This window comes from Oncorhynchus tshawytscha, linkage group LG13 (assembly GCF_018296145.1).
Source record: "Oncorhynchus tshawytscha isolate Ot180627B linkage group LG13, Otsh_v2.0, whole genome shotgun sequence".
Lineage (NCBI taxonomy): Eukaryota > Metazoa > Chordata > Actinopteri > Salmoniformes > Salmonidae > Oncorhynchus > Oncorhynchus tshawytscha.
The window spans coordinates 94,294,502-94,318,112 of NC_056441.1; the positions used below are offsets into that span (position 1 = coordinate 94,294,502).

At 43.1% G+C, this 23,611-nt stretch overlaps 1 protein-coding gene across 1 annotated transcript in view; it reads right to left on the minus strand.

The window, feature by feature from the left end:
* cntn5 (contactin 5) overlaps positions 1-23,611 on the minus strand; it is a 471,145-nt gene that overhangs the window by 387,191 nt on the left and 60,343 nt on the right. The window contains exons 3-4 of the mRNA XM_042296548.1: positions 19,525-19,648; positions 14,472-14,641 (exon numbers count right to left, since the gene is read on the minus strand). Of these exons, the coding sequence (XP_042152482.1) occupies positions 14,472-14,641; positions 19,525-19,648 (294 nt within the window). The remainder of the gene's footprint in view (positions 1-14,471; positions 14,642-19,524; positions 19,649-23,611) is intronic.

The following is a 23,611-nucleotide window of genomic DNA, read 5'->3' on the forward strand; positions in this document are numbered from 1 at the left end:
CTTCATCCATCCTGCTCTGTGCTTCATCCATCCTGCTCTGTGCTTCATCCATCCTGCTCTGTGCTTCATCCATCCTGATCTGTGCTTCATCCATCCTGATCTGTGCTTCATCCATCCTGCTCTGTGCTTCATCCATCCTGCTCTGTGCTTCATCCATCCTGCTCTGTGCTTCATCCATCCTGCTCTGTGCTTCATCCATCCTGCTCTGTGCTTCATCCATCCTGATCTGTGCTTCATCCATCCTGCTCTGTGCTTCATCCATCCTGCTCTGTGCTTCATCCATCCTGATCTGTGCTTCATCCATCCTGATCTGTGCTTCATCCATCCTGCTCTGTGCTTCATCCATCCTGCTCTGTGCTTCATCCATCCTGCTCTGTGCTTCATCCATCCTGATCTGTGCTTCATCCATCCTGATCTGTGCTTCATCCATCCTGATCTGTGCTTCATCCATCCTGCTCTGTGCTTCATCCATCCTGCTCTGTGCTTCATCCATCCTGCTCTGTGCTTCATCCATCCTGCTCTGTGCTTCATCCATCATGCTCTGTGCTTCATCCATCCTGCTCTGTGCTTCATCCATCCTGCTCTGTGCTTCATCCATCCTGCTCTGTGCTTCATCCATCCTGCTCTGTGCTTCATCCATCCTGCTCTGTGCTTCATCCATCCTGCTCTGTGCTTCATCCATCCTGCTCTGTGCTTCATCCATCCTGCTCTGTGCTTCATCCATCCTGATCTGTGCTTCATCCATCCTGATCTGTGCTTCATCCATCCTGCTCTGTGCTTCATCCATCCTGCTCTGCGCTTCATCCATCCTGCTCTGTGCTTCATCCATCCTGATCTGTGCTTCATCCATCCTGATCTGTGCTTCATCCATCCTGGTATGTGCTTCATCCATCCTGCTCTGTGCTTCATCCATCCTGATCTGTGCTTCATCCATCCTGATCTGTGCTTCATCCATCCTGCTCTGTGATTCATCCATCCTGCTCTGTGCTTCATCCATCCTGCTCTGTGCTTCATCCATCCTGCTCTGTGCTTCATCCATCCTGATCTGTGCTTCATCCATCCTGCTGTTCTTACATGTCTTAAAGGCCTGATTCCTGGCTTGGATAGATTCTAGAATGTCATGATTAAACCAAGGGCTTGATCTCTGCTTTACCCTGACCCGTCTAATGGGAGCCATCACATTCACCACATCAAAGAGTCTACATGTAAAGGCTTCCCAGGCACTGTCTAGCCCTACACTATCCAGCACAGGTGACTCGTCAATTTTACCCACTTCATCCCTAAACATTTAAACACAGTATTTTGTTTGAGTCCTCTGATTCTAACAGTTTTGTGACACCTAAATATGTTTTTAAAAACCCTCCTTGTGTAAAATGTAATAAAATGATCACTGATTCCATAGACTAGATTTATCAGACACCAATATTAAGTCAATTGTACTTTGCATATCCTGGTGGGATCTTTAACCATTTGTGTCAGAGCAAGTGATCTACAGAAGATCATAAATCTTTGAGCCTTCTTGTTTATTGTTTAAATCAAAGCATATATCCTGCCCTAGTGGCGTGCTCTTTTGAGTTTTGGAGCACGGTCATTTTTCATCTTCATCTTCAGTTAACCATCCTAAAACTAGAGATGAGGAGGTGTTGTTGGTGTAACAGTAATGTTATAGGTCTACTAAGCTATGCTATTATATTTATTCAGTTATGTTATATAGATCTACTAAGCTATGCTATTATATTAGGCTCTCTCATGCCGTCCCTGGAAGGGGTGCGTCACCAGATTTGATTTGATTTGATTTGATATAGGTCTACTAAGCTATGCTATTATATTATATAGATCTACTAAGCTATGCTATTATATTATATAGATCTACTAAGCTATGCTATTATGTTATATAGATCTACTAAGCTATGCTATTATGTTATATAGGTCTACTAAGCTATGCTATTATATTATATAGATCTACTAAGCTATGCTATTATGTTATATAGGTCTACTAAGCTATGCTATTATATTATATAGATCTACTAAGCTATGCTATTATATTATATAGATCTACTAAGCTATGCTATTATGTTATATAGATCTACTAAGCTACGCTATTATATTATATAGATCTACTAAGCTATGCTATTATATTATATAGGTCTTCTAAGCTATACTATTATATTATATAGGTCTACTAAGCTATGCTATTATATTATATAGGTCTACTAAGCTATGCTATTATATTTATTCAGTTATGTTATATAGATCTACTAAGCTATGCTATTATATTTATTCAGTTATGTTATATAGATCTACTAAGCTATGCTATTATATTTATTCAGTTATGTTATATAGATCTACTAAGCTATGCTATTATATTTATTCAGTTATGTTATATAGATCTACTAAGCTATGCTATTATATTTATTCAGTTATGTTATATAGATCTACTAAGCTATGCTATTATATTTATTTAGTTATGTTATATAACACACTAATTCATGTGATCTTGGAGACATCGGTTCAGCTTTCATCTGACTTCACTAAATCAGCACCATGGTGACACGTGATAATCTTCTATTTATAATCATCATAATAAGTGACGAGTAGGACCTAATACTACGTGGCATAACTATTAGCAGACTATAGTCTAGTAGACATAATACTATTAGCACACTATAGTCTAGTAGACATAATACTAGTAGTAGGTTACAGTCTAGTAGATATAATACCATTAGCAGACTATAGTCTAGTAGACATAATACTATTAGTAGGTTAAAGTCTAGTAGACATAATACTAGTAGTAGGTTATAGTCTAGTAGACATAATACTATTAGTAGGTTCTAGTCTAGTAGACATAATACTATTAGTATGTTATAGTCTAGTAGACATAATACCATTAGCAGACTATAGTCTAGTATGGCTGATTTCAAGGTTTTACTGCTAACCTACAAAGCATTACATGGGCTTGCTCCTACCTATCTCTCTGATTTGGTCCTGCCGTACATACCTACACATACGCTACGGTCACAAGACGCAGGCCTCCTAATTGTCCCTAGAATTTCTAAGCAAACAGCTGGAGGCAGGGCTTTCTCCTATAGAGCTCCATTTTTATGGAACGGTCTGCCTACCCATGTCAGAGACGCAAACTCGGTCTCAACCTTTAAGTCTTTACTGAAGACTCATCTCTTCAGTGGGTCATATGATTGAGTGTAGTCTGGCCCAGGAGTGGGAAGGTGAACGGAAAGGCTCTGGAGCAACGAACCACCCTTGCTGTCTCTGCCTGGCCGGTTCCCCTCTTTCCACTGGGATTCTCTGCCTCTAACCCTATTACAGGGGCTGAGTCACTGGCTTACTGGGGCTCTCTCATGCCGTCCCTGGAAGGGGTGCGTCACCTGAGTGGGTTGATTCACTGATGTGGTCATCCTGTCTGGGTTGGCGCCCCCCTTGGGTTGTGCCGTGGCGGAGATCTTTGTGGGCTATACTCAGCCTTGTCTCAGGATGGTAAGTTGATGGTTGAAGATATCCCTCTAGTGGTGTGGGGGCTGTGCTTTGGCAAAGTGGGTGGGGTTATATCCTTCCTGTTTGGCCCTGTCCGGGGGTGTCCTCGGATGGGGCCACAGGGTCTCCTGACCCCTCCTGTCTCAGCCTCCAGTATTTATGCTGCAGTAGTTTATGTGTCGGGGGGCTAGGGTTAGTTTGTTATATCTGGAGTACCTCTCCTGTCCTATTCGGTGTCCTGTGTGAATCTAAGTGTGCGTTCTCTAATTCTCTCTTTCTCTCTCTCTCTCGGAGGACCTGAGCCCTGGGACCATGCCCCAGGACTACCTGACATGATGACTCCTTGCTGTCCCCAGTCCACCTGGCCGTGCTGCTGCTCCAGTTTCAACTGACCTGGGCCCTGGGACCATGCCCCGGGACTGCCTGACATGATGACTCCTTGCTGTCCCCAGTCCACCTGACCGTGCTGCTGCTCCAGTTTCAACTGTTCTGCCTTATTATTATACGACCATGCTGGTCATTTATGAACATTTGAACATCTTGGCCATGTTCTGTTATAATCTCCACCCGGCACAGCCAGAAGAGGACTGGCCACCCCACATAGCCTGGTTCCTCTCTAGGTTTCTTCCTAGGTTTTGGCCTTTCTAGGGAGTTTTTCCTAGCCACCATGCTTCTACACCTGCATTAAACGACTACCGCCCCGTAGCACTCACATCCGTCATCATGAAGTGCTTTGAGAGACTAGTCAAGGACCATATCACCTCCACCCTACCTGACACCCTAGACCCACTCCAATTTGCTTACCGCCCAAATAGGTCCACAGATGATGCAATCTCAACCACACTGCACACTGCCCTAACCCATCTGGACAAGAAGAATACCTATGTGAGAATGCTGTTCATCGACTACAGCTCGGCATTCAACACCATAGTACCCTGGGTCTCGACCCCGCCCTGTGCAACTGGGTTCTGGACTTCCTGACGGGCCGCCCCCAGGTGGTGAGGGTAGGCAACAACATCTCCTCCCCGCTGATCCTCAACACTGGGGCCCCACAAGGGTGCGTTCTGAGCCCTCTCCTGTACTCCCTGTTCTCCCACGACTGCGTGGCCATGCACGCCTCCAACTCAATCATCAAATTTGCGGACGACACAACAGTGGTAGGCTTGATTACCAACAACTACGAGACGGCCTACAGGGAGGAGGTGAGGGCCCTCGGAGTGTGGTGTCAGGAAAATAACCTCACACTCAACGTCAACAAAACTAAGGAGATGATTGTGGACTTCAGGAAACAGCAGAGGGAACACCCCCATCCACATCGATGGAACAGTAGTGGAGAGGGTAGCAAGTTTTAAGTTCCTCGGGATATACATCACAGACAAACTGAATTGGTCCACTCACACAGACAGCATCGTGAGGAAGGCGCAGCAGCGCCTCTTCAACCTCAGGAGGCTGAAGAAATTTGGCTTGTCACCAAAAGCACTCACAAACTTCTACAGATGCACAATCGAGAGCATCCTGGTGGGCTGTATCACCGCCTGGTATGGCAACTGCACCGCCCTCAACCGTAAGGCTCTCCAGAGGGTAGTGAGGTCTGCACAACGCATCACCGGGGGCAAACTACCTGCCCTCCAGGACACCTACACCACCCGATGCTACAGGAAGGCCATAAAGATCATCAAGGACATCAACCACCCGAGCCACTGCCTGTTCACCCCGCTGTCATCCAGAAGGCGAGGTCAGTACAGGTGCATCAAAGCTGGGACCGTGAGACTGAAAAACAGCTTCTATCTCAAGGCCATCAGACTGTTAAACAGCCACCACTAACATTGAGTGGCTACTGCCAACACACTGTCAATGACACTGACTCTACTCCAGCCACTTTAATAATGGGAATTGATGGGAAATGATGTAAATATATCACTAGCCACTTTAAACAATGCTACCTTATATAATGTTACTTACCCTATATTATTCATCTCATATGCATACGTAGATACTGTACTCTATATCATCGACTGCATCCTTATGTAATACATGTATCACTAGCCACTTTAACTATGCCACTTGGTTTACATACTCATCTCATATGTATATACTGTACTCGATATCATCTACTGTATCTTGCCTATGCTGCTCTGTACCATCACTCATTCATATATCCTTATGTACATATTCTTTATCCCCTTACACTGTGTATAAGACAGTAGTTTTTTTGGAATTGTTAGTTAGATTACTTGTTCGTTATTACTGCATTGTCGGAACTAGAAGCACAAGCATTTCGCTACACTCGCATTAACATCTGCTAACCATGTGTATGTGACAAATAAAATTTGATTTTGATTTGATTTGCATTGCTTGCTGTTTGGGGTTTTAGGCTGGGTTTCTGTACAGCACTTTGAGATATCAGCTGATGTACGAAGGGCTATATAAATACATTTGATTTGATTTTGATTTAGTAGACAGAATACTAGTAGTAGGTTATAGTCTAGTAGACATAATACTATTAGTAGGTTATAGTCTAGTAGACATAATACTATTAGTAGGTTATAGTCTAGTAGACATAATACTATTAGTAGGTTATAGTCTAGTAGACATAATACTATTAGTAGGTTATAGTCTAGTAGACATAATACTATTAGTAGGTTATAGTCTAGTAGACATAATACTATTAGCAGACTATAGTCTAGTAGACATAATACTATTAGTAGGTTATAGTCTAGTAGACATAATACTATTAGTAGGTTATAGTCTAGTAGACATAATACTATTAGCAGACTATAGTCTAGTAGACATAATACTATAAGTAGGTTATAGTCTAGTAGACATAATACTATTAGTAGGTTATAGTCTAGTAGACATAATACTATTAGCAGACTATAGTCTAGTAGACATAATACTATTAGCAGACTATAGTCTAGTAGACATAATCCTATTAGCAGACTATAGTCTAGTAGACATAATACTATTAGTAGGTTATAGTCTAGTAGACATAATACCATTAGCAGACTATAGTCTAGTAGACATAATACTATTAGCAGGTTATAGTCTAGTAGACATAATACCATTAGCACACTATAGTCTAGTAGACATAATACTATTAGCACACTATAGTCTAGTAGACATAATACTATTAGCACACAATAGCCTAGTAGACATAATACTAGTAGTAGGTTATAGTCTAGTAGACATAATACTATTAGCACACTATAGTCTAGTAGACATAATACTATTAGTAGGTTTTAGTCTAGTAGACATAATACTATAAGTATGTTATAGTCTAGTAGACATAATACTATTAGTAGGTTTTAGTCTAGTAGACATAATACTATTAGCAGACTATAGTCTAGTAGACATAATACTAGTAGTAGGTTATAGTCTAGTAGACATAATACCATTAGCAGACTATAGTCTAGTAGACATAATACTATTAGTAGGTTATAGTCTAGTAGACATAATACCATTAGCACACTATAGTCTAGTAGACATACTATTAGCACACTATAGTCTAGTAGACATAATACTAGTAGTAGGTTATAGTCAATGCACTAGCTTCATATCAATGCACTGTCTGAGAGGAGAGCTTTATTGCGACTTCGCATTTAATTGTATTGTTACACACTGTATCATAAATAAGCTTTATGTCTCGACTTCTGCTGAAGTCGTTGCCTCTCCTTGTTCGGGTGGTGCTCGGCGTTCGACGTCACCGGTCTTCTAGCCATCATTGATCCATTTTTCATTTTCCATTGGTTTTGTCTTGTCTTCCCACACACCTGTTTTCAATCCCATTCATTACCTGTTGTGTATTTAACCTTCTGTTTCCCCTCATGTCTTTGTCAGAGATTGTTTATTGTCAGTGTAGTGTTTTTGTTGTATATGTGCGCGACGGGTCTTCGTACCCATATTTGTTTATGTTCTTTTCCTGTTTAGTGTTATGGAGCATGTTACTATGACATTATTAAAAGACTCCATTTTACACTCCGTTTGACTCTCCTGCGCCTGACTTCTCTGCCACCTATACACATATGCCTGACAGAATCTCTGACCCTAAATATGAAGTCAGCAGGAGAGGACACTATGCTCATGGAGCTGGAGGAACGCGTTCAGGAACAAGCGAGGGAGCTTGACTGTATAAGCTCCGTCATGGATTGCATTGTCCAGAATATGGATCGCTGGGAGAGACAGGGAGTTTCTCCAGCGCCACCACCACCACAACCGGAATCTCCCTTGAACGTTTTTTCCTCTCCGGAATCGAAGATCCATTTAGCCCTACCCACGGGATACAACGGAGATACTGCCGGCTGCCAGGGTTTCCTCCTTAAGCTGAACTTATATCTAGCCACGGCCTCCCCAGTACCATCTGACCGTGAGAAGAGTTACGCCCTTGTCTCATGCCTCACCGGGAAAGCCCTGGAATGGGCCAGCACTGTGTGTAGAAGGGAGGATGCGGCGCATTCCCCCCGAATATGCCGATTTGGCTCTCGCCTTCTGTAAAAAGAAGGCGACTCAATTACCACCCCATCGACGGGGGGGATTGTGCGATAGATCTCCTGGTAGACGCTGCATATCTCAAGAGTCACGTGTATCCCCTGTCGCAAGCGGAGACGGAGGCTAAGGAGACATATGTCTCTGAATCTCTGCATCAGGGGTTCATTCAGCCATCCATTTCACCCGTCTCTTCGAGTTTCTTTTTTGTGAAAAAAGGATGGCGGTTTACGCCCGTGCATTGATTATCGAGGTCTGAATAAAATCACAGTGAAATATAGTTACCTGCTACCTCTGATTAATACGGTTATTGAGTTAATGCACGGGGCACGTTTTTTCACAAAATTGGATCTCAGGATTGCGTACAATCTGGTGCGTATTCGGAAGGGTGATGAGTGGAAGATGGCATTTAGCACCACCTCAGGTCATTATGAGTACCTTGTCATGCCATATCGGTTGACGAATGCTCCATCAGTTTTCCAATCATTTGTAGACGAGATCTTCAGGGACCTGCACGGGCAGGGTGTAGTGGTGTATATCGATGATATTCTGATATACTCTGCTACACGCGCCGAGCATGTGTCCCTGGTGCGCAGGGTGCTTGGTCGCCTGTTGGAGCATGATCTATATGTCAAGGCTGGGAAATGCTTGTTCTTCCAACAATCCATCACCTTCCTAGGGCATCGGATTTCCACTTCAGGAGTGGAGATGGAGAGCGACCGCATTACAGCCGTGCGTAATTGGCCGACTCCAACCACGGTAAAGGAGTTGCAGCGTTTTTTGGGGTGTGCCAATTACTACCGGAGGTTTATCCGGGGTTTTAGTCAGGTGGCAGCTCCCATTACCTCACTGCTAAAGGGGGGCCCAGTGCGCTTGCAGTGGTCGGCTGAGGCGAACAGGGCTTTTGAGCACCTGAAGACTCTGTTTACCTCGGTGCCTGTGCTGGCTCATCCGGATCCCTCTTTGCCATTCATAGTGGAGGTGGACGCATCCGAAGCTGGGATAGGAGCAGTGCTCTCTCAGTGTTCGGGTACGCCACTGAAGCTTCGCCCCTGTGCTTTCTTTTCGAAGAAGCTCAGCCCAGCGGAGCGAAACTATGATGTGGGGAACCGAGAGCTGTTAGCTGTCGTAGGAGCCTTGAAGGTGTGGAGGCATTGGCTTGAGGGGGCTAAACAACCTTTTCTCATCTGGGCTGACCACCGCAATCTGGAGTACATCCGGCAGGCGAAGAGATTGAATCCTCGCCAGGCAAGGTGGGCCATGTTTTTCACTCGTTTTGTGTTTACTCTTTCTTACAGACCAGGCTCACAGAACTTTAAGGTAGACGCATTGTCTCGGCTGTATGACACAGAGGAGCGATCCATGGATCCCACTCCCATACTCCCAGCTTCGTGTCTGGTGGCGCCTGTAGTGTGGGAGCTGGACACGGACATTGAGCGGGCGTCACGTGCAGAGCCCTCTCCCTCTGAGTGTCCAGCTGGTCGTCTGTACGTTCCGTCTGCTGTCCGCGACTGATTGATCTATTGGGCTCACATGTCACCCTCCTCTGGTCATCCTGGGATAGGTCGGGCGATGCGCTGTCTTGAAGGGAGGTACTGGTGGCCCACTTTGGCTAAGGACGTGAGGATTTATGTTTCTTCCTGCTCGGTGTGCGCCCAGTGCAAGGCTCCTAGACACCTGCCCAGAGGTAAGCTACAACCTCTACCCATTCCTCAACGGCCGTAGTCGGACCTGTCGGTGGATTTTTTGACTGATCTTCCACCTTCACAGGGTTACACCACGATCCTGGTCGTTGTGGATTGGTTTTCAAAGTCCTGTCGTCTCCTCCCTTTGCCCGGTCTCCCTACGGCCTTGCAGAGGCCCTATTTACACACGTTTTCCGGTACTATGGAGTGCCTGAGGATACAGTGTCTGATCGGGGTCCCCAGTTCACATCAAGGGTCTGGAAGGCGTTCATGGAGCGTCTGGGGATCTCGGTTAGTCTTACCTCAGGTTTTCACCCCGAGAGTAATGGGCAGGTGGCGAGAGTTAACCAGGATGTGGGTAGGTTTCTGCGGTCTTATTGCCAGGATCGGCGGGGGAGTGGGCGAAGTTCGTGCCCTGGGCAGAGATGGCTCAGAACTCGCTACGTCACTCCTCCACTAACCTTACTCCTTTTCAATGTGTATTAGGGTATCAGCCGGTTCTGGCTCCTTGGCATCAGAGCCAGACCGAGGCCCCTGCGGTGGACAATTGGTTTCGGCGCGCTGAGGAAACCTGGGAGGCAGCCCACGTCCACCTTCAGCGTGCCATAAGGCGCCAGAAAATTGGCGCAGACCGTCGCCGCAGTGAGGCCCCAGTGTTCGCACCAGGGGACAGGGTCTGGCTCTCGACCCGAAACCTGCCCCTCCGCCTGCTCTGCCGGAAGCTGGGTCCGCGGTTTGTGGGGCCGTTTAAAGTCCTGAGGAGAGTGAACAAGGTATTTTATAGGTTACAACTGCCCACTAATTACCGTATTAACCCCTCGTTCCATGTGTCTCTCCTCAGGCCGATGGTGGCTGGCCCGCTCCAGGAGGCTGAAGTGCGTGATGTTCCTCCGCCTCCTCTAGACATCGAGGGGGTTCCGGCGTACTCTGTTCGATCCATTTTGGATTCAAGACGTCGGGCGAGGGGCCTTCAGTACCTCGTGGACTGGGAGGGTTACGGGCCGGAGGAGAGATGCTGGGTTCCGGTGGAGGATGTGTTAGATCCTTCCATGTTATCAGAATTCCACCGTCTCCATCCGGATCGCCCTGCACCTCGCCCTCCGGGTCGTCCCGAGGCCGGCGTCAGGGGGGGAGACTTCAGCCGGTCGTTGCCTCTCCTTGTTCGGGCGGTGCTCGGCATTCGACGTCACCGGTCTTCTAGCCATCATTGATCCATTTTTCATTTTCCATTGGTTTTGTCTTGTCTTCCCACACACCTGTTTTCAATCCCATTCATTACCTGTGACATTTATTTTAAAACAGCCATAAAATCAATATTTTGTGTTGTGTATTCATGCGTCTCAATAAATTATAACCTAAATTATAACCTAAATACATTATTACCCCCAACATGGCCAAATTCACATTTCCAATGCCTGACATACCAAGCTAGAACGGACCCGTTGTCTCATCCAATAGCCAATTTAGGCTAAATATCGCAGAGGGCTACAGCAACTTCCAGAGAAGGTCAGGCTCCTTGGGCTTTCTGGTGCCCACCCTGGTTTGGGTGTCCTCGGCCATAACAAAGGTGACATATCATTCTGGGTTCCACCGCGCAAGAGAGGTCCGTTGAGTTTTATGAACGGCAAGGCAGGTACACAGTGAATTAAGATGTTGTTGGTTTTTTTCTTCAATGTTCTGATTGGCCAGAGTGGTCCAGCCTCAGATGGGCACACACAGCCTATAGGACTGCATCATTACCACCGCCAGAGAGAGGACAGGGAAGAAACCACCATTTACCTCTAGTCTGCTATACATATTTATTTAGTTTGTCATTCTATCGTTTTTCATGGAATTGTAGTGGTTATTAAATATAATTTATTTCGAATTTATCAGAATTAATTTAGTTTGAAATAGATTTACCAACTCCATGTATTATCCAATTGAAATACTTAGTCAGCCGCAACTGAATGTCTTCAACTGTAATGTGACTTCTGCATTCAACCCCTCTGAATCAGAGAGGTACGGAGGGCTGCCTTGCTCAATGGAAGATTTTTCCATCTTGCCTGCTCAGGGATTCGAAAGACCTTTCGCTTACTGGCCCAACGCTTTTAACCCTTAGGTTACCTCCGCACTCCGACATAGCTCACTGTTTTCTTATTCTAAAATATTCCACTACAAGATTTTTCGGCGTAAATCAGAAGTTTTACTGTCAGTGGTCGACAGATAAATACGATTCAACGCATGAGATTGTACCAATGAGGAATAACCTTGAGTTTCACAGGGAGGGATAAATGATGGACATTCGTTATGCAGAGAGAGAGAGTTAGAGAGGGAGCTGCATCACGTCTGTGTCCCAAATGGCACCATATCCCCATCGGGTCACAGTTAAACGTAGTGCACTACACAGGGAACAGAGTGCCATTTGGGACACACATTGACAGGCCTTTAGCTGCTTGCTGGGCATGTTGAGGAGAAGGGGAGACCAGGAAGTAGGACTACAACACGACAACACATATTCCAAGGGGAGGAATATTGAATTGGTTAAAAGATCTGTTCCAACTTTCAACCGATGATAAATGATCACGGTGTGTAGCAGTTGGACTGTATGAAGTTGTCAAGAATACGTAAGGTCATACACACACACTGGCAAGCATGCACACAAACACACAGACACACAGAGAGAGACACGTACACTGGCAAGCATGCACACAAACACACAGAGAGAGACACGCACACTGGCAAGCATGCACACAAACACACAGAGAGAGACACACACACTGGCAAGCATGCACACAAACACACAGACACAGAGAGAGAGACACGCACACGCACACATTGGTAAGTCTGGTGGCAGGCAGCAGGAGAGGCCTGCCACCTGATCTCAGCAGACATCAGTATAATGTATTGATATCTCAGCAGACATCAGTATAATGTATTGATATCTCAGCAGGCATCATCAGTATAATGTATTGATATCTCAGCAGACATCAGTATAATGTATTGATATCTCAGCAGGCATCAGTATAATGTATTGATATCTCAGCAGGCATCAGTATAATGTATTGATATTTCAGCAGGCATCAGTATAATGTATTGATATCTCAGCAGGCATCAGTATAATGTATTGATATCTCAGCAGGCATCAGTATAATGTATTGATATCTCAGCAGGCATCAGTATAATGTATTGATATCTCAGCAGGCATCAGTATAATGTATTGATATCTCAGCAGGCATCAGTATAATGTATTGATATCTCAGCAGGCATCAGTATAATGTATTGATATCTCAGCAGGCATCAGTATAATGTATTGATATCTCAGCAGACATCAGTATAATGTATTGATATCTCAGTGTGTAACAGCAGACCCTATACATCCTACACACACAGTACCCTCCTCTTCCCTCCCTCCCTCCCTCCCTCCCTCCCTCCCTCCCTCCCTCCCTCCCTCCCTCCCTCCCTCCCTCCCTCCCTCCCTCCCTCCCTCCCTCCCTCCCTCCCTCTCTCCCTCCCTCCCTCCCTCCCTCCCTCCGTCAACCCTTCCTATGCATCTCTGAACACCATCCAGTTTTCATTCCTCCACTTTTTGGTATAAGAACCAATGTATTCATCTTTAAAACGTATTCACTTCTAACCTGTATCTTATCCTTTCACCATAACATCCCATATACAACAAACACAACAACACAGTCTGTATATTCTCTAGCAGCAACAGTCCACTGGCTGAGAATAGTGGAACATAAGCTTCCTGCAGGCATGGCAATAAGGCTTTTATGACCTGCACTCCTGGGGAAACTGTAAGCAAAGGGGCACAGTCGCCCCTGGCCTCACCATCGCTATGCTTCCTTGGCTTGTGATGATGTTTTGGAGCCTGGCCACAGGACTACTGGAGGAAGAGAATGGTGGCAGCAACAAAAATGGCACCCTATTCTTACACCCTCTCCCCATCGGGCTCTGGTCAAAAGTAGAGTATAATTTGCAAATAAATAAATAAAAATCCTACAATGTGATTTTCTGGATTTTTTTTCTCATTTTGTCTGTCATAGTTGAAGTGTACCAATGATATAAATTACAGGTCTCTCTCATCTTTGTAAGTGGGAGAACTTGCACAATTGGTGACTGACTAAATACTTTTTTGCCCCACTGTATATGTACTGCTATCTATATATATATATATATATATATATATATATATATATACACTGCTATCTATATATACTATATATATTCCTGTCTATATATAATATATATACTGATATCTATCTATCTATATATATATATATACATACTGCTATCTATATGTACTATATATGTACTATATATATATATATATATATATATATATATATATATATATATATATATATATATATATATATATATACTGCTATCTATATATACTATATATATACTGCTATCTATATATACTATATATATACTGCTATCTATATCTACTATATATATACTGCTATCTATATATACTATATATATATACTGCTATATATATAGTATATATATATATATATATATATATATATATATATATATATATATATATATATATATATATATATATATATATATATATATATATAGCAGTAATAGTAGTAGTATAGCGAAATATCTGTGTCATAGCTCAACTTGTCCCGGAGATTGCATTCACGATAAACGTTGCATACAGTATGTCGACTCAATCGGAAATGACCATTATATTTTAACAACGATCTTCCACTATACTTCCGTGATAGGGATTGAATCCAGTTTTTTTTTCAGTCTAACAAACTGTATATAATACTGTGTGTAAATTGAGAGATCAGAGAGAGAGATACTCACAGGCAAACTGTAGCAGTGCATCCCGACTCAGGACCGTCCCATAGCTGTTCTCCGCCTTACACTGGTATCTCCCATAGTCTGCCGTCTCGCTGGCGTTGGTTATTATCAAGTTGCCATCGATCAAGCTGTAACGGTTCTCTGTCTCCACTACTGTTCCATTGATGAACCAACTGCAGACATAAACAATGATAACAAAGGGCAGGGTTACATGTAGAATCTGTGGCTCCGATTCTTATGAATATGGACAGATAGAGAGAGACAGAGACATATGTAGATAGAGAAAGGCAGAGATAGACAGAGAAAGAGATGGAGATGGACAGAGAGAGAGAGACAGAGACATATATAGATAGAGAAAGGCAGAGATAGACAGAGAAAGAGATGGAGATGGACAGAGAGAGAGAGACAGAGACATATATAGATAGAGAAAGGCAGAGATAGACAGAGAAAGAGATGGAGATGGACAAAAGAGAGAGAGACAGAGACATAACCTATAGATGAGAGAAAGGCAGAGATAGACAGAGAAAGAGATGGAGATGGACAAGAGAGATTTTGAGAAAGACATATATAGATAGAGAAAGGCAGAGATAGACAGAGAAAGAGATGGAGATGGACAGAGAGAGAGAAGACAGAGACATATATAGATAGAGAAAGGCAGAGATAGACAGAGAAAGAGATGGAGATGGACAGAGAGAGAGAGACAGAGACATATATAGATAGAGAAAGGCAGAGATAGACAGAGAAAGAGATGGAGATGGACAGAGAGAGAGAGACAGAGACATATATAGATAGAGAAAGGCAGAGATAGACAGAGAAATAGATGGAGATGGACAGAGAGAGAGAGAGAGAGAGAGAGAGAGAGAGAGATGGACAGAGACAGAGAGTGGGAGAGAGATGGAAAGAGAGAGAGAGATGGTCAGAGATCTTGACAGAGAGAGAGAGAGGTGGAAACTGAGCTGCACTTCCTAACCTCCTGCCCAATGTATGACCATATTAGAGAGACATATTTCCCTCAGATTACACAGATCCACAAAGAATTCGAAAAAAAATCCAATTTTGAAAAACTCCCATATCTACTGGGTGAAATTCAACAGTGTGACATCACAGCAGCAAGATTTGTAACCTGTTGCCACGAGAAAAGGGCAACCAGTGAAGAACAAACACCATTGTAAATACAACCCATATTTATGCTTATTTATTTTATCTTGTGTCCTTTAACCATTTGTACATTGTTAAAACACTGTATATATATATATAATATGACATTTGTAATGTCTTTACTGTTTTGAAACTTCTGTATGTGTAATGTTTACTGTTAATTTTTGTTGTTTTTCACTTTATATATTCACTTTGTATGTTGTCTACCTCACTTGCTTTGGTAATGTTAACACATGTTTCCCATGCCAATAAAGCCCTTGAATTGAATTGAATTGAATTGAGAGAAAGATGGACATATAGAGAGAGAGAGAGGGCAACATTTCAATTGGCTATATTAAAACTGTTTAATTTGATCCTGAGTGTAGGTTATTTCCCTGACATCTGGAATCAAGGACTCATAACCCCAATCTTTAAAAACAGAGACAAATTTGACCCTAACAATTACAGAGGCATTTGTGTGAACAGTACCCTGGGAAAGGTTTTCTGTAGTATTATACATGTAATTAATAAGCACAATGTCTTGAGTAAAAGCCTAATTGAATTTATACCAAACATCACATGACTGATGATATTTACACCCTACACACCCTGATAGATAAACATGTCCACCAAAATAATACCAACATACACGCTTGCTTCATCGACTTCCAAAAAGCATTTGATTCTATTTGGCATACAGGACTGTTCTACAAAGTTTTTGAAAGTGGTGTAGCGGGTAAAACATATGACATAATTAAATCAATGTACACTGGCAATATGTGCAGCATTAAATATGTTCAAGAAAATAACAAAATTCTTTAACCAGGGTCTAAAACTAATTGAATGTGTCATTGAACCAATTGCACTTCATGCCAGCGAGGTGTGGGGTCCACTTGCAAAACAAGATTTCACCCAATGTGACAAACACCCCACTGAAACCAAGCATGTAGAGTTCTGTAAGACTCTCCTACATGTCCAGAGGAAAACTACAAACCCTGCATGCAGGGCAGAATTAGGCCAATATCCACTAATAATAAAAACTCAAAGAAGAGCAATTCAGTTTTGGAAACATCTCAAATACTGTGACCCCCTCTCATATCATTACCAAGCCCCGCAATGCCAAGAGCTGAGCAAAGAAAATAGTCCCCCCATCCAGCTGGTCCTGAGGCCGAGTTCACAAACCTGTACAGGGTTAGAGATAGAGATAGAGTCATACCTGTATACAGGTACAGGGTTAGAGATAGAGACAGAGATAGAGTCATACCTGTATACAGGTACAGGGTTAGAGAGAGATCGAGATAGAGTCATACCTGTATACAGGTACAGGGTTAGAGATAGAGATAGAGATAGAGTCATACCTGTATACAGGTACAGGGTTAGAGATAGAGATAGAGATAGAGTCATACCTGTATACAGGTACAGGGTTAGAGATAGAGCGAGAGTCATACCTGTCTACAGGTACAGGGTTAGAGATAGAGATAGAGTCATACCTGTATGCAGGTACAGGGTTAGAGATAGAGATAGAGTCATACCTGTATACAGGTACATGGTTAGAGATAGAGTCATACCCGTATACAGGTACAGGCTTAGAGATAGAGATAGAGATAGAGTCATACCTGTATACAGGTACAGGGTTAGAGATAGAGATAGAGTCATACCTGTATGCAGGTACAGGGTTAGAGATAGAGATAGAGTCATACCTGTATACAGGTACATGGTTAGAGATAGAGATAGAGATAGAGTCATACCCGTATACAGGTACAGGGTTAGAGATAGAGATAGAGTCATACCTGTATACAGGTACAGGGTTAGAGATAGAGATAGAGTCATACCTGTATGCAGGTACAGGGTTAGAGATAGAGATAGAGTCATACCTGTATACAGGTACAGGGTTAGAGATAGAGATAGAGATAGAGTCATACCTGTATACAGGTACAGGGTTAGAGATAGAGATATAGATAGAGTCATACCTGTATACAGGTACAGGGTTAGAGATAGAGATAGAGATAGAGTCATACCTGTATACAGGTACAGGGTTAGAGATAGAGATAGAGTCATACCTGTATACAGGTACAGGGTTAGAGATAGAGATAGAGTCATACCTGTATACAGGTACAGGGTTAGAGATAGAGATAGAGTCATACCTGTATACAGGTACAGGGTTAGAGATAGAGATAGAGATAGAGTCATACCTGTATACAGGTACAGGGTTAGAGATAGAGATAGAGTCATACCTGTATACAGGTACAGGGTTAGAGATAGAGATAGAGATAGAGTCATACCTGTATACAGGTACAGGGTTAGAGATAGAGATATAGATAGAGTCATACCTGTATAGGGGTACAGGGTTAGAGATAGAGACAGAATCATACCTGTATACAGGTACAGGGTTAGAGATAGAGATAGAGATAGAGTCATACCTGTAAATAGGTACAGGGTTAGGGATAGAGATAGAGATAGAGTCATACCTGTGTACAGGTACAGGGTTAGAGATAGAGATAGAGTCATATATGTATACAGGTACAGGGTTAGAGATAGAGATAGAGTCATACCTGTATACAGGGTTAGAGATAGAGATAGATATAGACTCATACCTGTATACAGGTACAGCGTTAGAGATAGAGTCATACCTGTATAGGGGTACAGGGTTAGAGATAGAGACAGAATCATACCTGTATACAGGTACAGGGTTAGAGATAGAGATAGAGATAGAGTCATACCTGTATACAGGTACAGGGTTAGAGATAGAGATAGAGTCATACCTGTATACAGGTACAGGGTTAGAGATAGAGATAGACTCATTCCTGTATACAGGTACAGGATTAAAGATAGAGATAGAGTCATACCTGTATACAGGTACAAGGTTAGAGATAGAGATAGAGATAGAGTCATACCTGTATACAGGTACAGGGTTAGAGATAGAGTCATACCTGTATACAGGTACAGGGTTAGAGATAGAGATAGAGATAGAGTCATACCTGTATACAGGTACAGGGTTAGAGATAGAGATAGAGATAGAGTGATACCTGTATACAGGTGCAGGGTTAGAGATAGAGAGTCATACCTGTATACAGGTACAGGGTTAGAGGTAGAGATATAGTCATACCTGTATGCAGGTACAGGGTTAGAGATAGAGATAGAGTCATACCTGTATACAGGTACAGGGTTAGAGATAGAGATAGAGATAGAGTCATACCTGTATACAGGTACAGGGTTAGAGGTAGAGATATAGTCATACCTGTATACAGGTACAGGGTTAGAGATAGAGATAGAGTCATACCTGTATACAGGTACAGGGTTAGAGATAGAGATAGAGATAGAGTGATACCTGTATACAGGTGCAGGGTTAGAGATAGAGATAGAGTCATACCTGTCTACAGGTAGAGGGTTAGAGATAGAGATAGAGATAGAGTCATACCTGTATACAGGTACAGGGTTAGATATAGAGATAGAAATAGAGTCATACCTGTATACAGGTACAGGGTTAGAAATAGAGATAGAGATAGAGTCATACCTGTATACAGGTACAGGGTTAGAGATAGAGATAGAGATAGAGTCATACCTGTATACAGGTACAGGGTTAGAGATAGAGTCATACCTGTATACAGGTACAGGGTTAGAGATAGAGATAGAGATAGAGTGATACCTGTATACAGGTGCAGGGTTAGAGATAGAGATAGAGATAGAGTCATACCTGTCTACAGGTACAGGGTTAGAGATAGAGATAGAGATAGAGATAGAGATAGAGTCATACCTGTATATGTGGTTCAACTCTTCACGCCCAGGTACAGGGTTAGAGATAGAGATAGAGATAGAGTCATACCTGTATACAGGTACAGGGTTAGAGATAGAGATAGAGATAGAGTTATACCTGTATACAGGTACAGGGTTAGAGATAGAGATAGAGATAGAGTCATACCTGTATACAGGTACAGGGTTGCCTCTGGCTTCACAACTCATCATAACTTTCTTCTCCTCAGAGTCCAACGCAAAGACGGCATCATGTGGTTCCTGGACGAACACCGGCCCAAACTCTTCACGCTCTGAAAGACGTAGAAGATCATGAGGAGTTAAGAAAAAAGAGGGTCACATTGAAGAAGAAAGCAAGACAAAATACACCAAATGCCAAAAGTAATTTCTTATTTTTTTTGTGTGTGTATGTGTAAACAACCCTTCCTTTTTTAAAGGGAGTAACACCAACACTAAATCATTCAGCACTAAATCAGATGATTTCAGAGGGAGCAACACCAACAATAAATCAAATGATTTTAGAAGGAGTAACACCAACACTAAATCAGATGATTTTAGAGGGAGTAACACCAACACTAAATCATTCAGCACTAAATCAGATGATTTCAGAGGGAGCAACACCAACAATAAATCAGATGATTTTAGAGGGAGTAACACCAACAATAAATCAGATGATTTTAGAGGGAGTAACACCAACACTAAATCATTCAGCACTAAATCAGATGATTTCAGAGGGAGCAACACCAACACTAAATCAGATGATTTTAGAGGGAGTATCACCAACAATAAATCAGATGATTTCAGAGGGAGTATCACCAACACTAAATCAGATGATTTCAGAGGGAGTATCACCAACACTAAATCAGATGATTTTAGAGGGAGTATCACCAACACTAAATCAGATGATTTCAGAGGGAGTAACACCAACAATAAATCAGATGATTTCAGCACTAAAGAGGGAGTATCACCAACACTAAATCAGATGATTTTAGAGGGAGTATCACCAACACTAAATCAGATGATTTCAGAGGGAGCAACACCAACAATAAATCAGATGATTTTAGAAGGAGTAACACCAACACTAAATCAGATGATTTTAGAGGGAGTAACACCAACACTAAATCAGATGATTTTAGAGGGAGTAACACCAACACTAAATCAGATGATTTTAGAGGGAGTAACACCAACACTAAATCAGATGATTTTAGAGGGAGTAACACCAACACTAAATCAGATGATTTTAGAGGGAGTAACACCAACACTAAATCAGATGATTTTAGAGGGAGTAACACCAACACTAAATCAGATGATTTTAGAGGGAGTAACATCAACACTAAATCAGATGATTTTAGAGGGAGTATCACCAACACTAAATCAGATGATTTTATAGGGAGTATCACCAACAATAAATCAGATGATTTTAGAAGGAGTAACACCAACACTAAATCAGATGATTTTAGAGGGAGTATCACCAACACTAAATCAGATGATTTTAGAGGGAGTAACACCAACAATAAATCAGATGATTTTAGAAGGAGTAACACCAACACTAAATCAGATGATTTTAGAGGGAGTATCACCAACACTAAATCAGATGATTTTAGAGGGAGTAACACCAACAATAAATCAGATGATTTCAGAAGGAGTAACACCAACACTAAATCATTCACCGGCACATCAGAGAGTGCGGCACTAAGACTGCACTCAACGAGCTGTATGCGGCCATAAGCAAACAGGAAAACGCTCATCCAGAGGCGGCGCTCCTAGTGGCCGGGGGCTTTAATGCAGGAAATCTTAAATCCGTTTTACCTAAAAATCTCTATTGCACTCCACACTGCCATTTCCCACCTGGACAAAGGGAACACCTATGTGAGAATGCTATTGATTGACTACAGCTCATCATTCAACACCAAAGTTCCGTCAAAGCTCAGCACGACTCCAAAACCATCATTAAGTTTGCTGATGACACAGCAGGGGTAGGCCTGATCATCGACAATGACGAGACAGCCTATAGGGAGGAGTTACATCACTGGCCACAGTGTTGAGGATCAGCGTGGTAGATGTGTTGTTACTATGATATTGAATGCTGAGCTGTAGTCAATGAACAGCATTCTCACATACAGTAGGTGTTCCTTTTGTCCAGGTGGGAAAGGTCAGTGTGGAGAGCGATTGAGATTGTGTCACCTCTGGATCTGTTTGGGCAGTATGTGAATTGGAGTGGGTCCAGGGTTTCCAGCATGATGGTCTTGATGTGAGCCCTGCCTTTCAGAGCACGTCATGGCTACAGGTGTGAGTTCTCTGGAATGATGAATCACACTTCACCACTTCACCGCAAATCTGGGTTTGGAGGATGCCAGGAGAACCCCACCTGCCCCAATGCATAGTTCCAACTGTAAAGTTTGTTGGAGGAGGAATATTAGTCTGGGGCTGTTTTTCATGGTTTGGGCTGTGCCTCTTAGTTCCAGTGAAGGGAAATCTTAACGCCACAGCATACAATTGTATTCCAAGATGGCGTAGCAGTGCAGACGTGTTTTGCTCATCCTCTCGTGTACTTTTGTATTTTTTCATCTTTTTTTGTATATATTTCAATTTTATTCTCAATCTCTTCTCCATTTTAGTTAAATTATACCTTCCGGTAACCTGCCTCAGCCAATGTGATACGGAACCGCTATTATTTATAGCAAGAACCACCTAGCCATCAGACGCTAACCAGCTAATTAGCTACAAGCTATTTAGTCATTGTTAGCCACTGCTAGCGGCCTTTACCTTCTGCACAGATACCAGCAATTTTTTTTGCCTTGCTAATACTCTCCAGCCTACCAGTAACGGACTGTCTCTCCACTACAACACCGGATTCCTGCCGTAATCCCTGGACCATTACTCCTGATCTTCACAGCTAGCTAGCACCCACCGAGTTACCCAGTAACGAAGCTATCCCTGAGGCCCACCTCCTGGCCTACTCAGTTGTTCACCCGGACTCCACCCAAGCACGGCTAGAATACACTACTCCACCGGATCCTTGCCGTAAGCTCTGGTCCGGATCACCGCTGCTACCGAGTGGCTATAGTGGCTAATGCCCCTGCCCTGAAACTATCACCGTGAGCCAGGCGCATCTCCCGGCTAGAAAACTAAATTAGTACAACACCTCTTTCTCAATCTGGCTTGGATCCTTTGTCGACATGGCGCCCCGACGCACCACCACGACTGGTCTGCCGACAAACAATCCATCCGCTGTGCCTTCAACCGCCCTCCGTCAGATGTCGGAGCAGACGCTTCTACTAGCCCCGGGCTACTAACTTTAAATGCCGCATCGCCCGCGTGATAGCGTGGTAGCGACTACTCCACGGCTTCCCTGTTCCTTCTATTGTTGCCGCCTGGACTCTATGATCACTTGGCTACATAGCTGATGCCTACTGGACTGTCCATTAACCAAGGTACTCCATTCTGTTCATTTTTTGTTTATCTGTCGGCCCCAGCTGAGAACTCAAGCTCTGTGTGTAGTTAACCGACCCTCTCTGCCCAGTCATCGCCATTTTACCTGTTGTTGTTATAGCTGATTAGCTGTTGTTGTCTCACCCATTGTTGTCTTTGCTAGCTCTCCCAATCAACACCTGTGATTACTTTATGCCTTGCTGTATGTCTCTCTCATATGTCAATATGCCTTGTATACTGTTGTTTAGGTTAGTTATCATTGTTTTAGTTTACAATGGAGCCCCTAGTTCCACTCATCATAACTCTGATACCTCCTTTGTCCCACCTCCCACACATGTGGTGACCTCACCCATTATAACCATCTTATCCAGAGGTACAACCTCTCTTATCATCACTCAGTGCCTGGGCTTACCTCCGCTGTACCCACAGCCCACCATACCCCTGTCTGCAAATGATGCCCTGAATATATTCTACCACGCCCAGAAATCTGCTCCTTTTATTCATTGCCCCCAACGCTATAGGCGACCAGTTTTGATATCCTTTAGCCGTACCCTCATCCTACTCCTCCTCTGTTCCGCGGGTGATGTGGAGGTAAACCCAGGCCCTGCATGTCCCCAGGCACCCTCATTTGTTGACTTCTGTGATTGAAAAAGCCTTGGTTTCGTGCATGTCAACATCAGAAGCCTCCTCCCTAAATTTGTTTTACTCACTGCTTTAGCACACTCCGCCAACCCTGATGTCCTTGCCGTGTCTGAATCCTGACTTAAGAAGGCCACCAACAATTCTGAGATTTCCATACCCAACTACAACATTTTCCGTCAAGA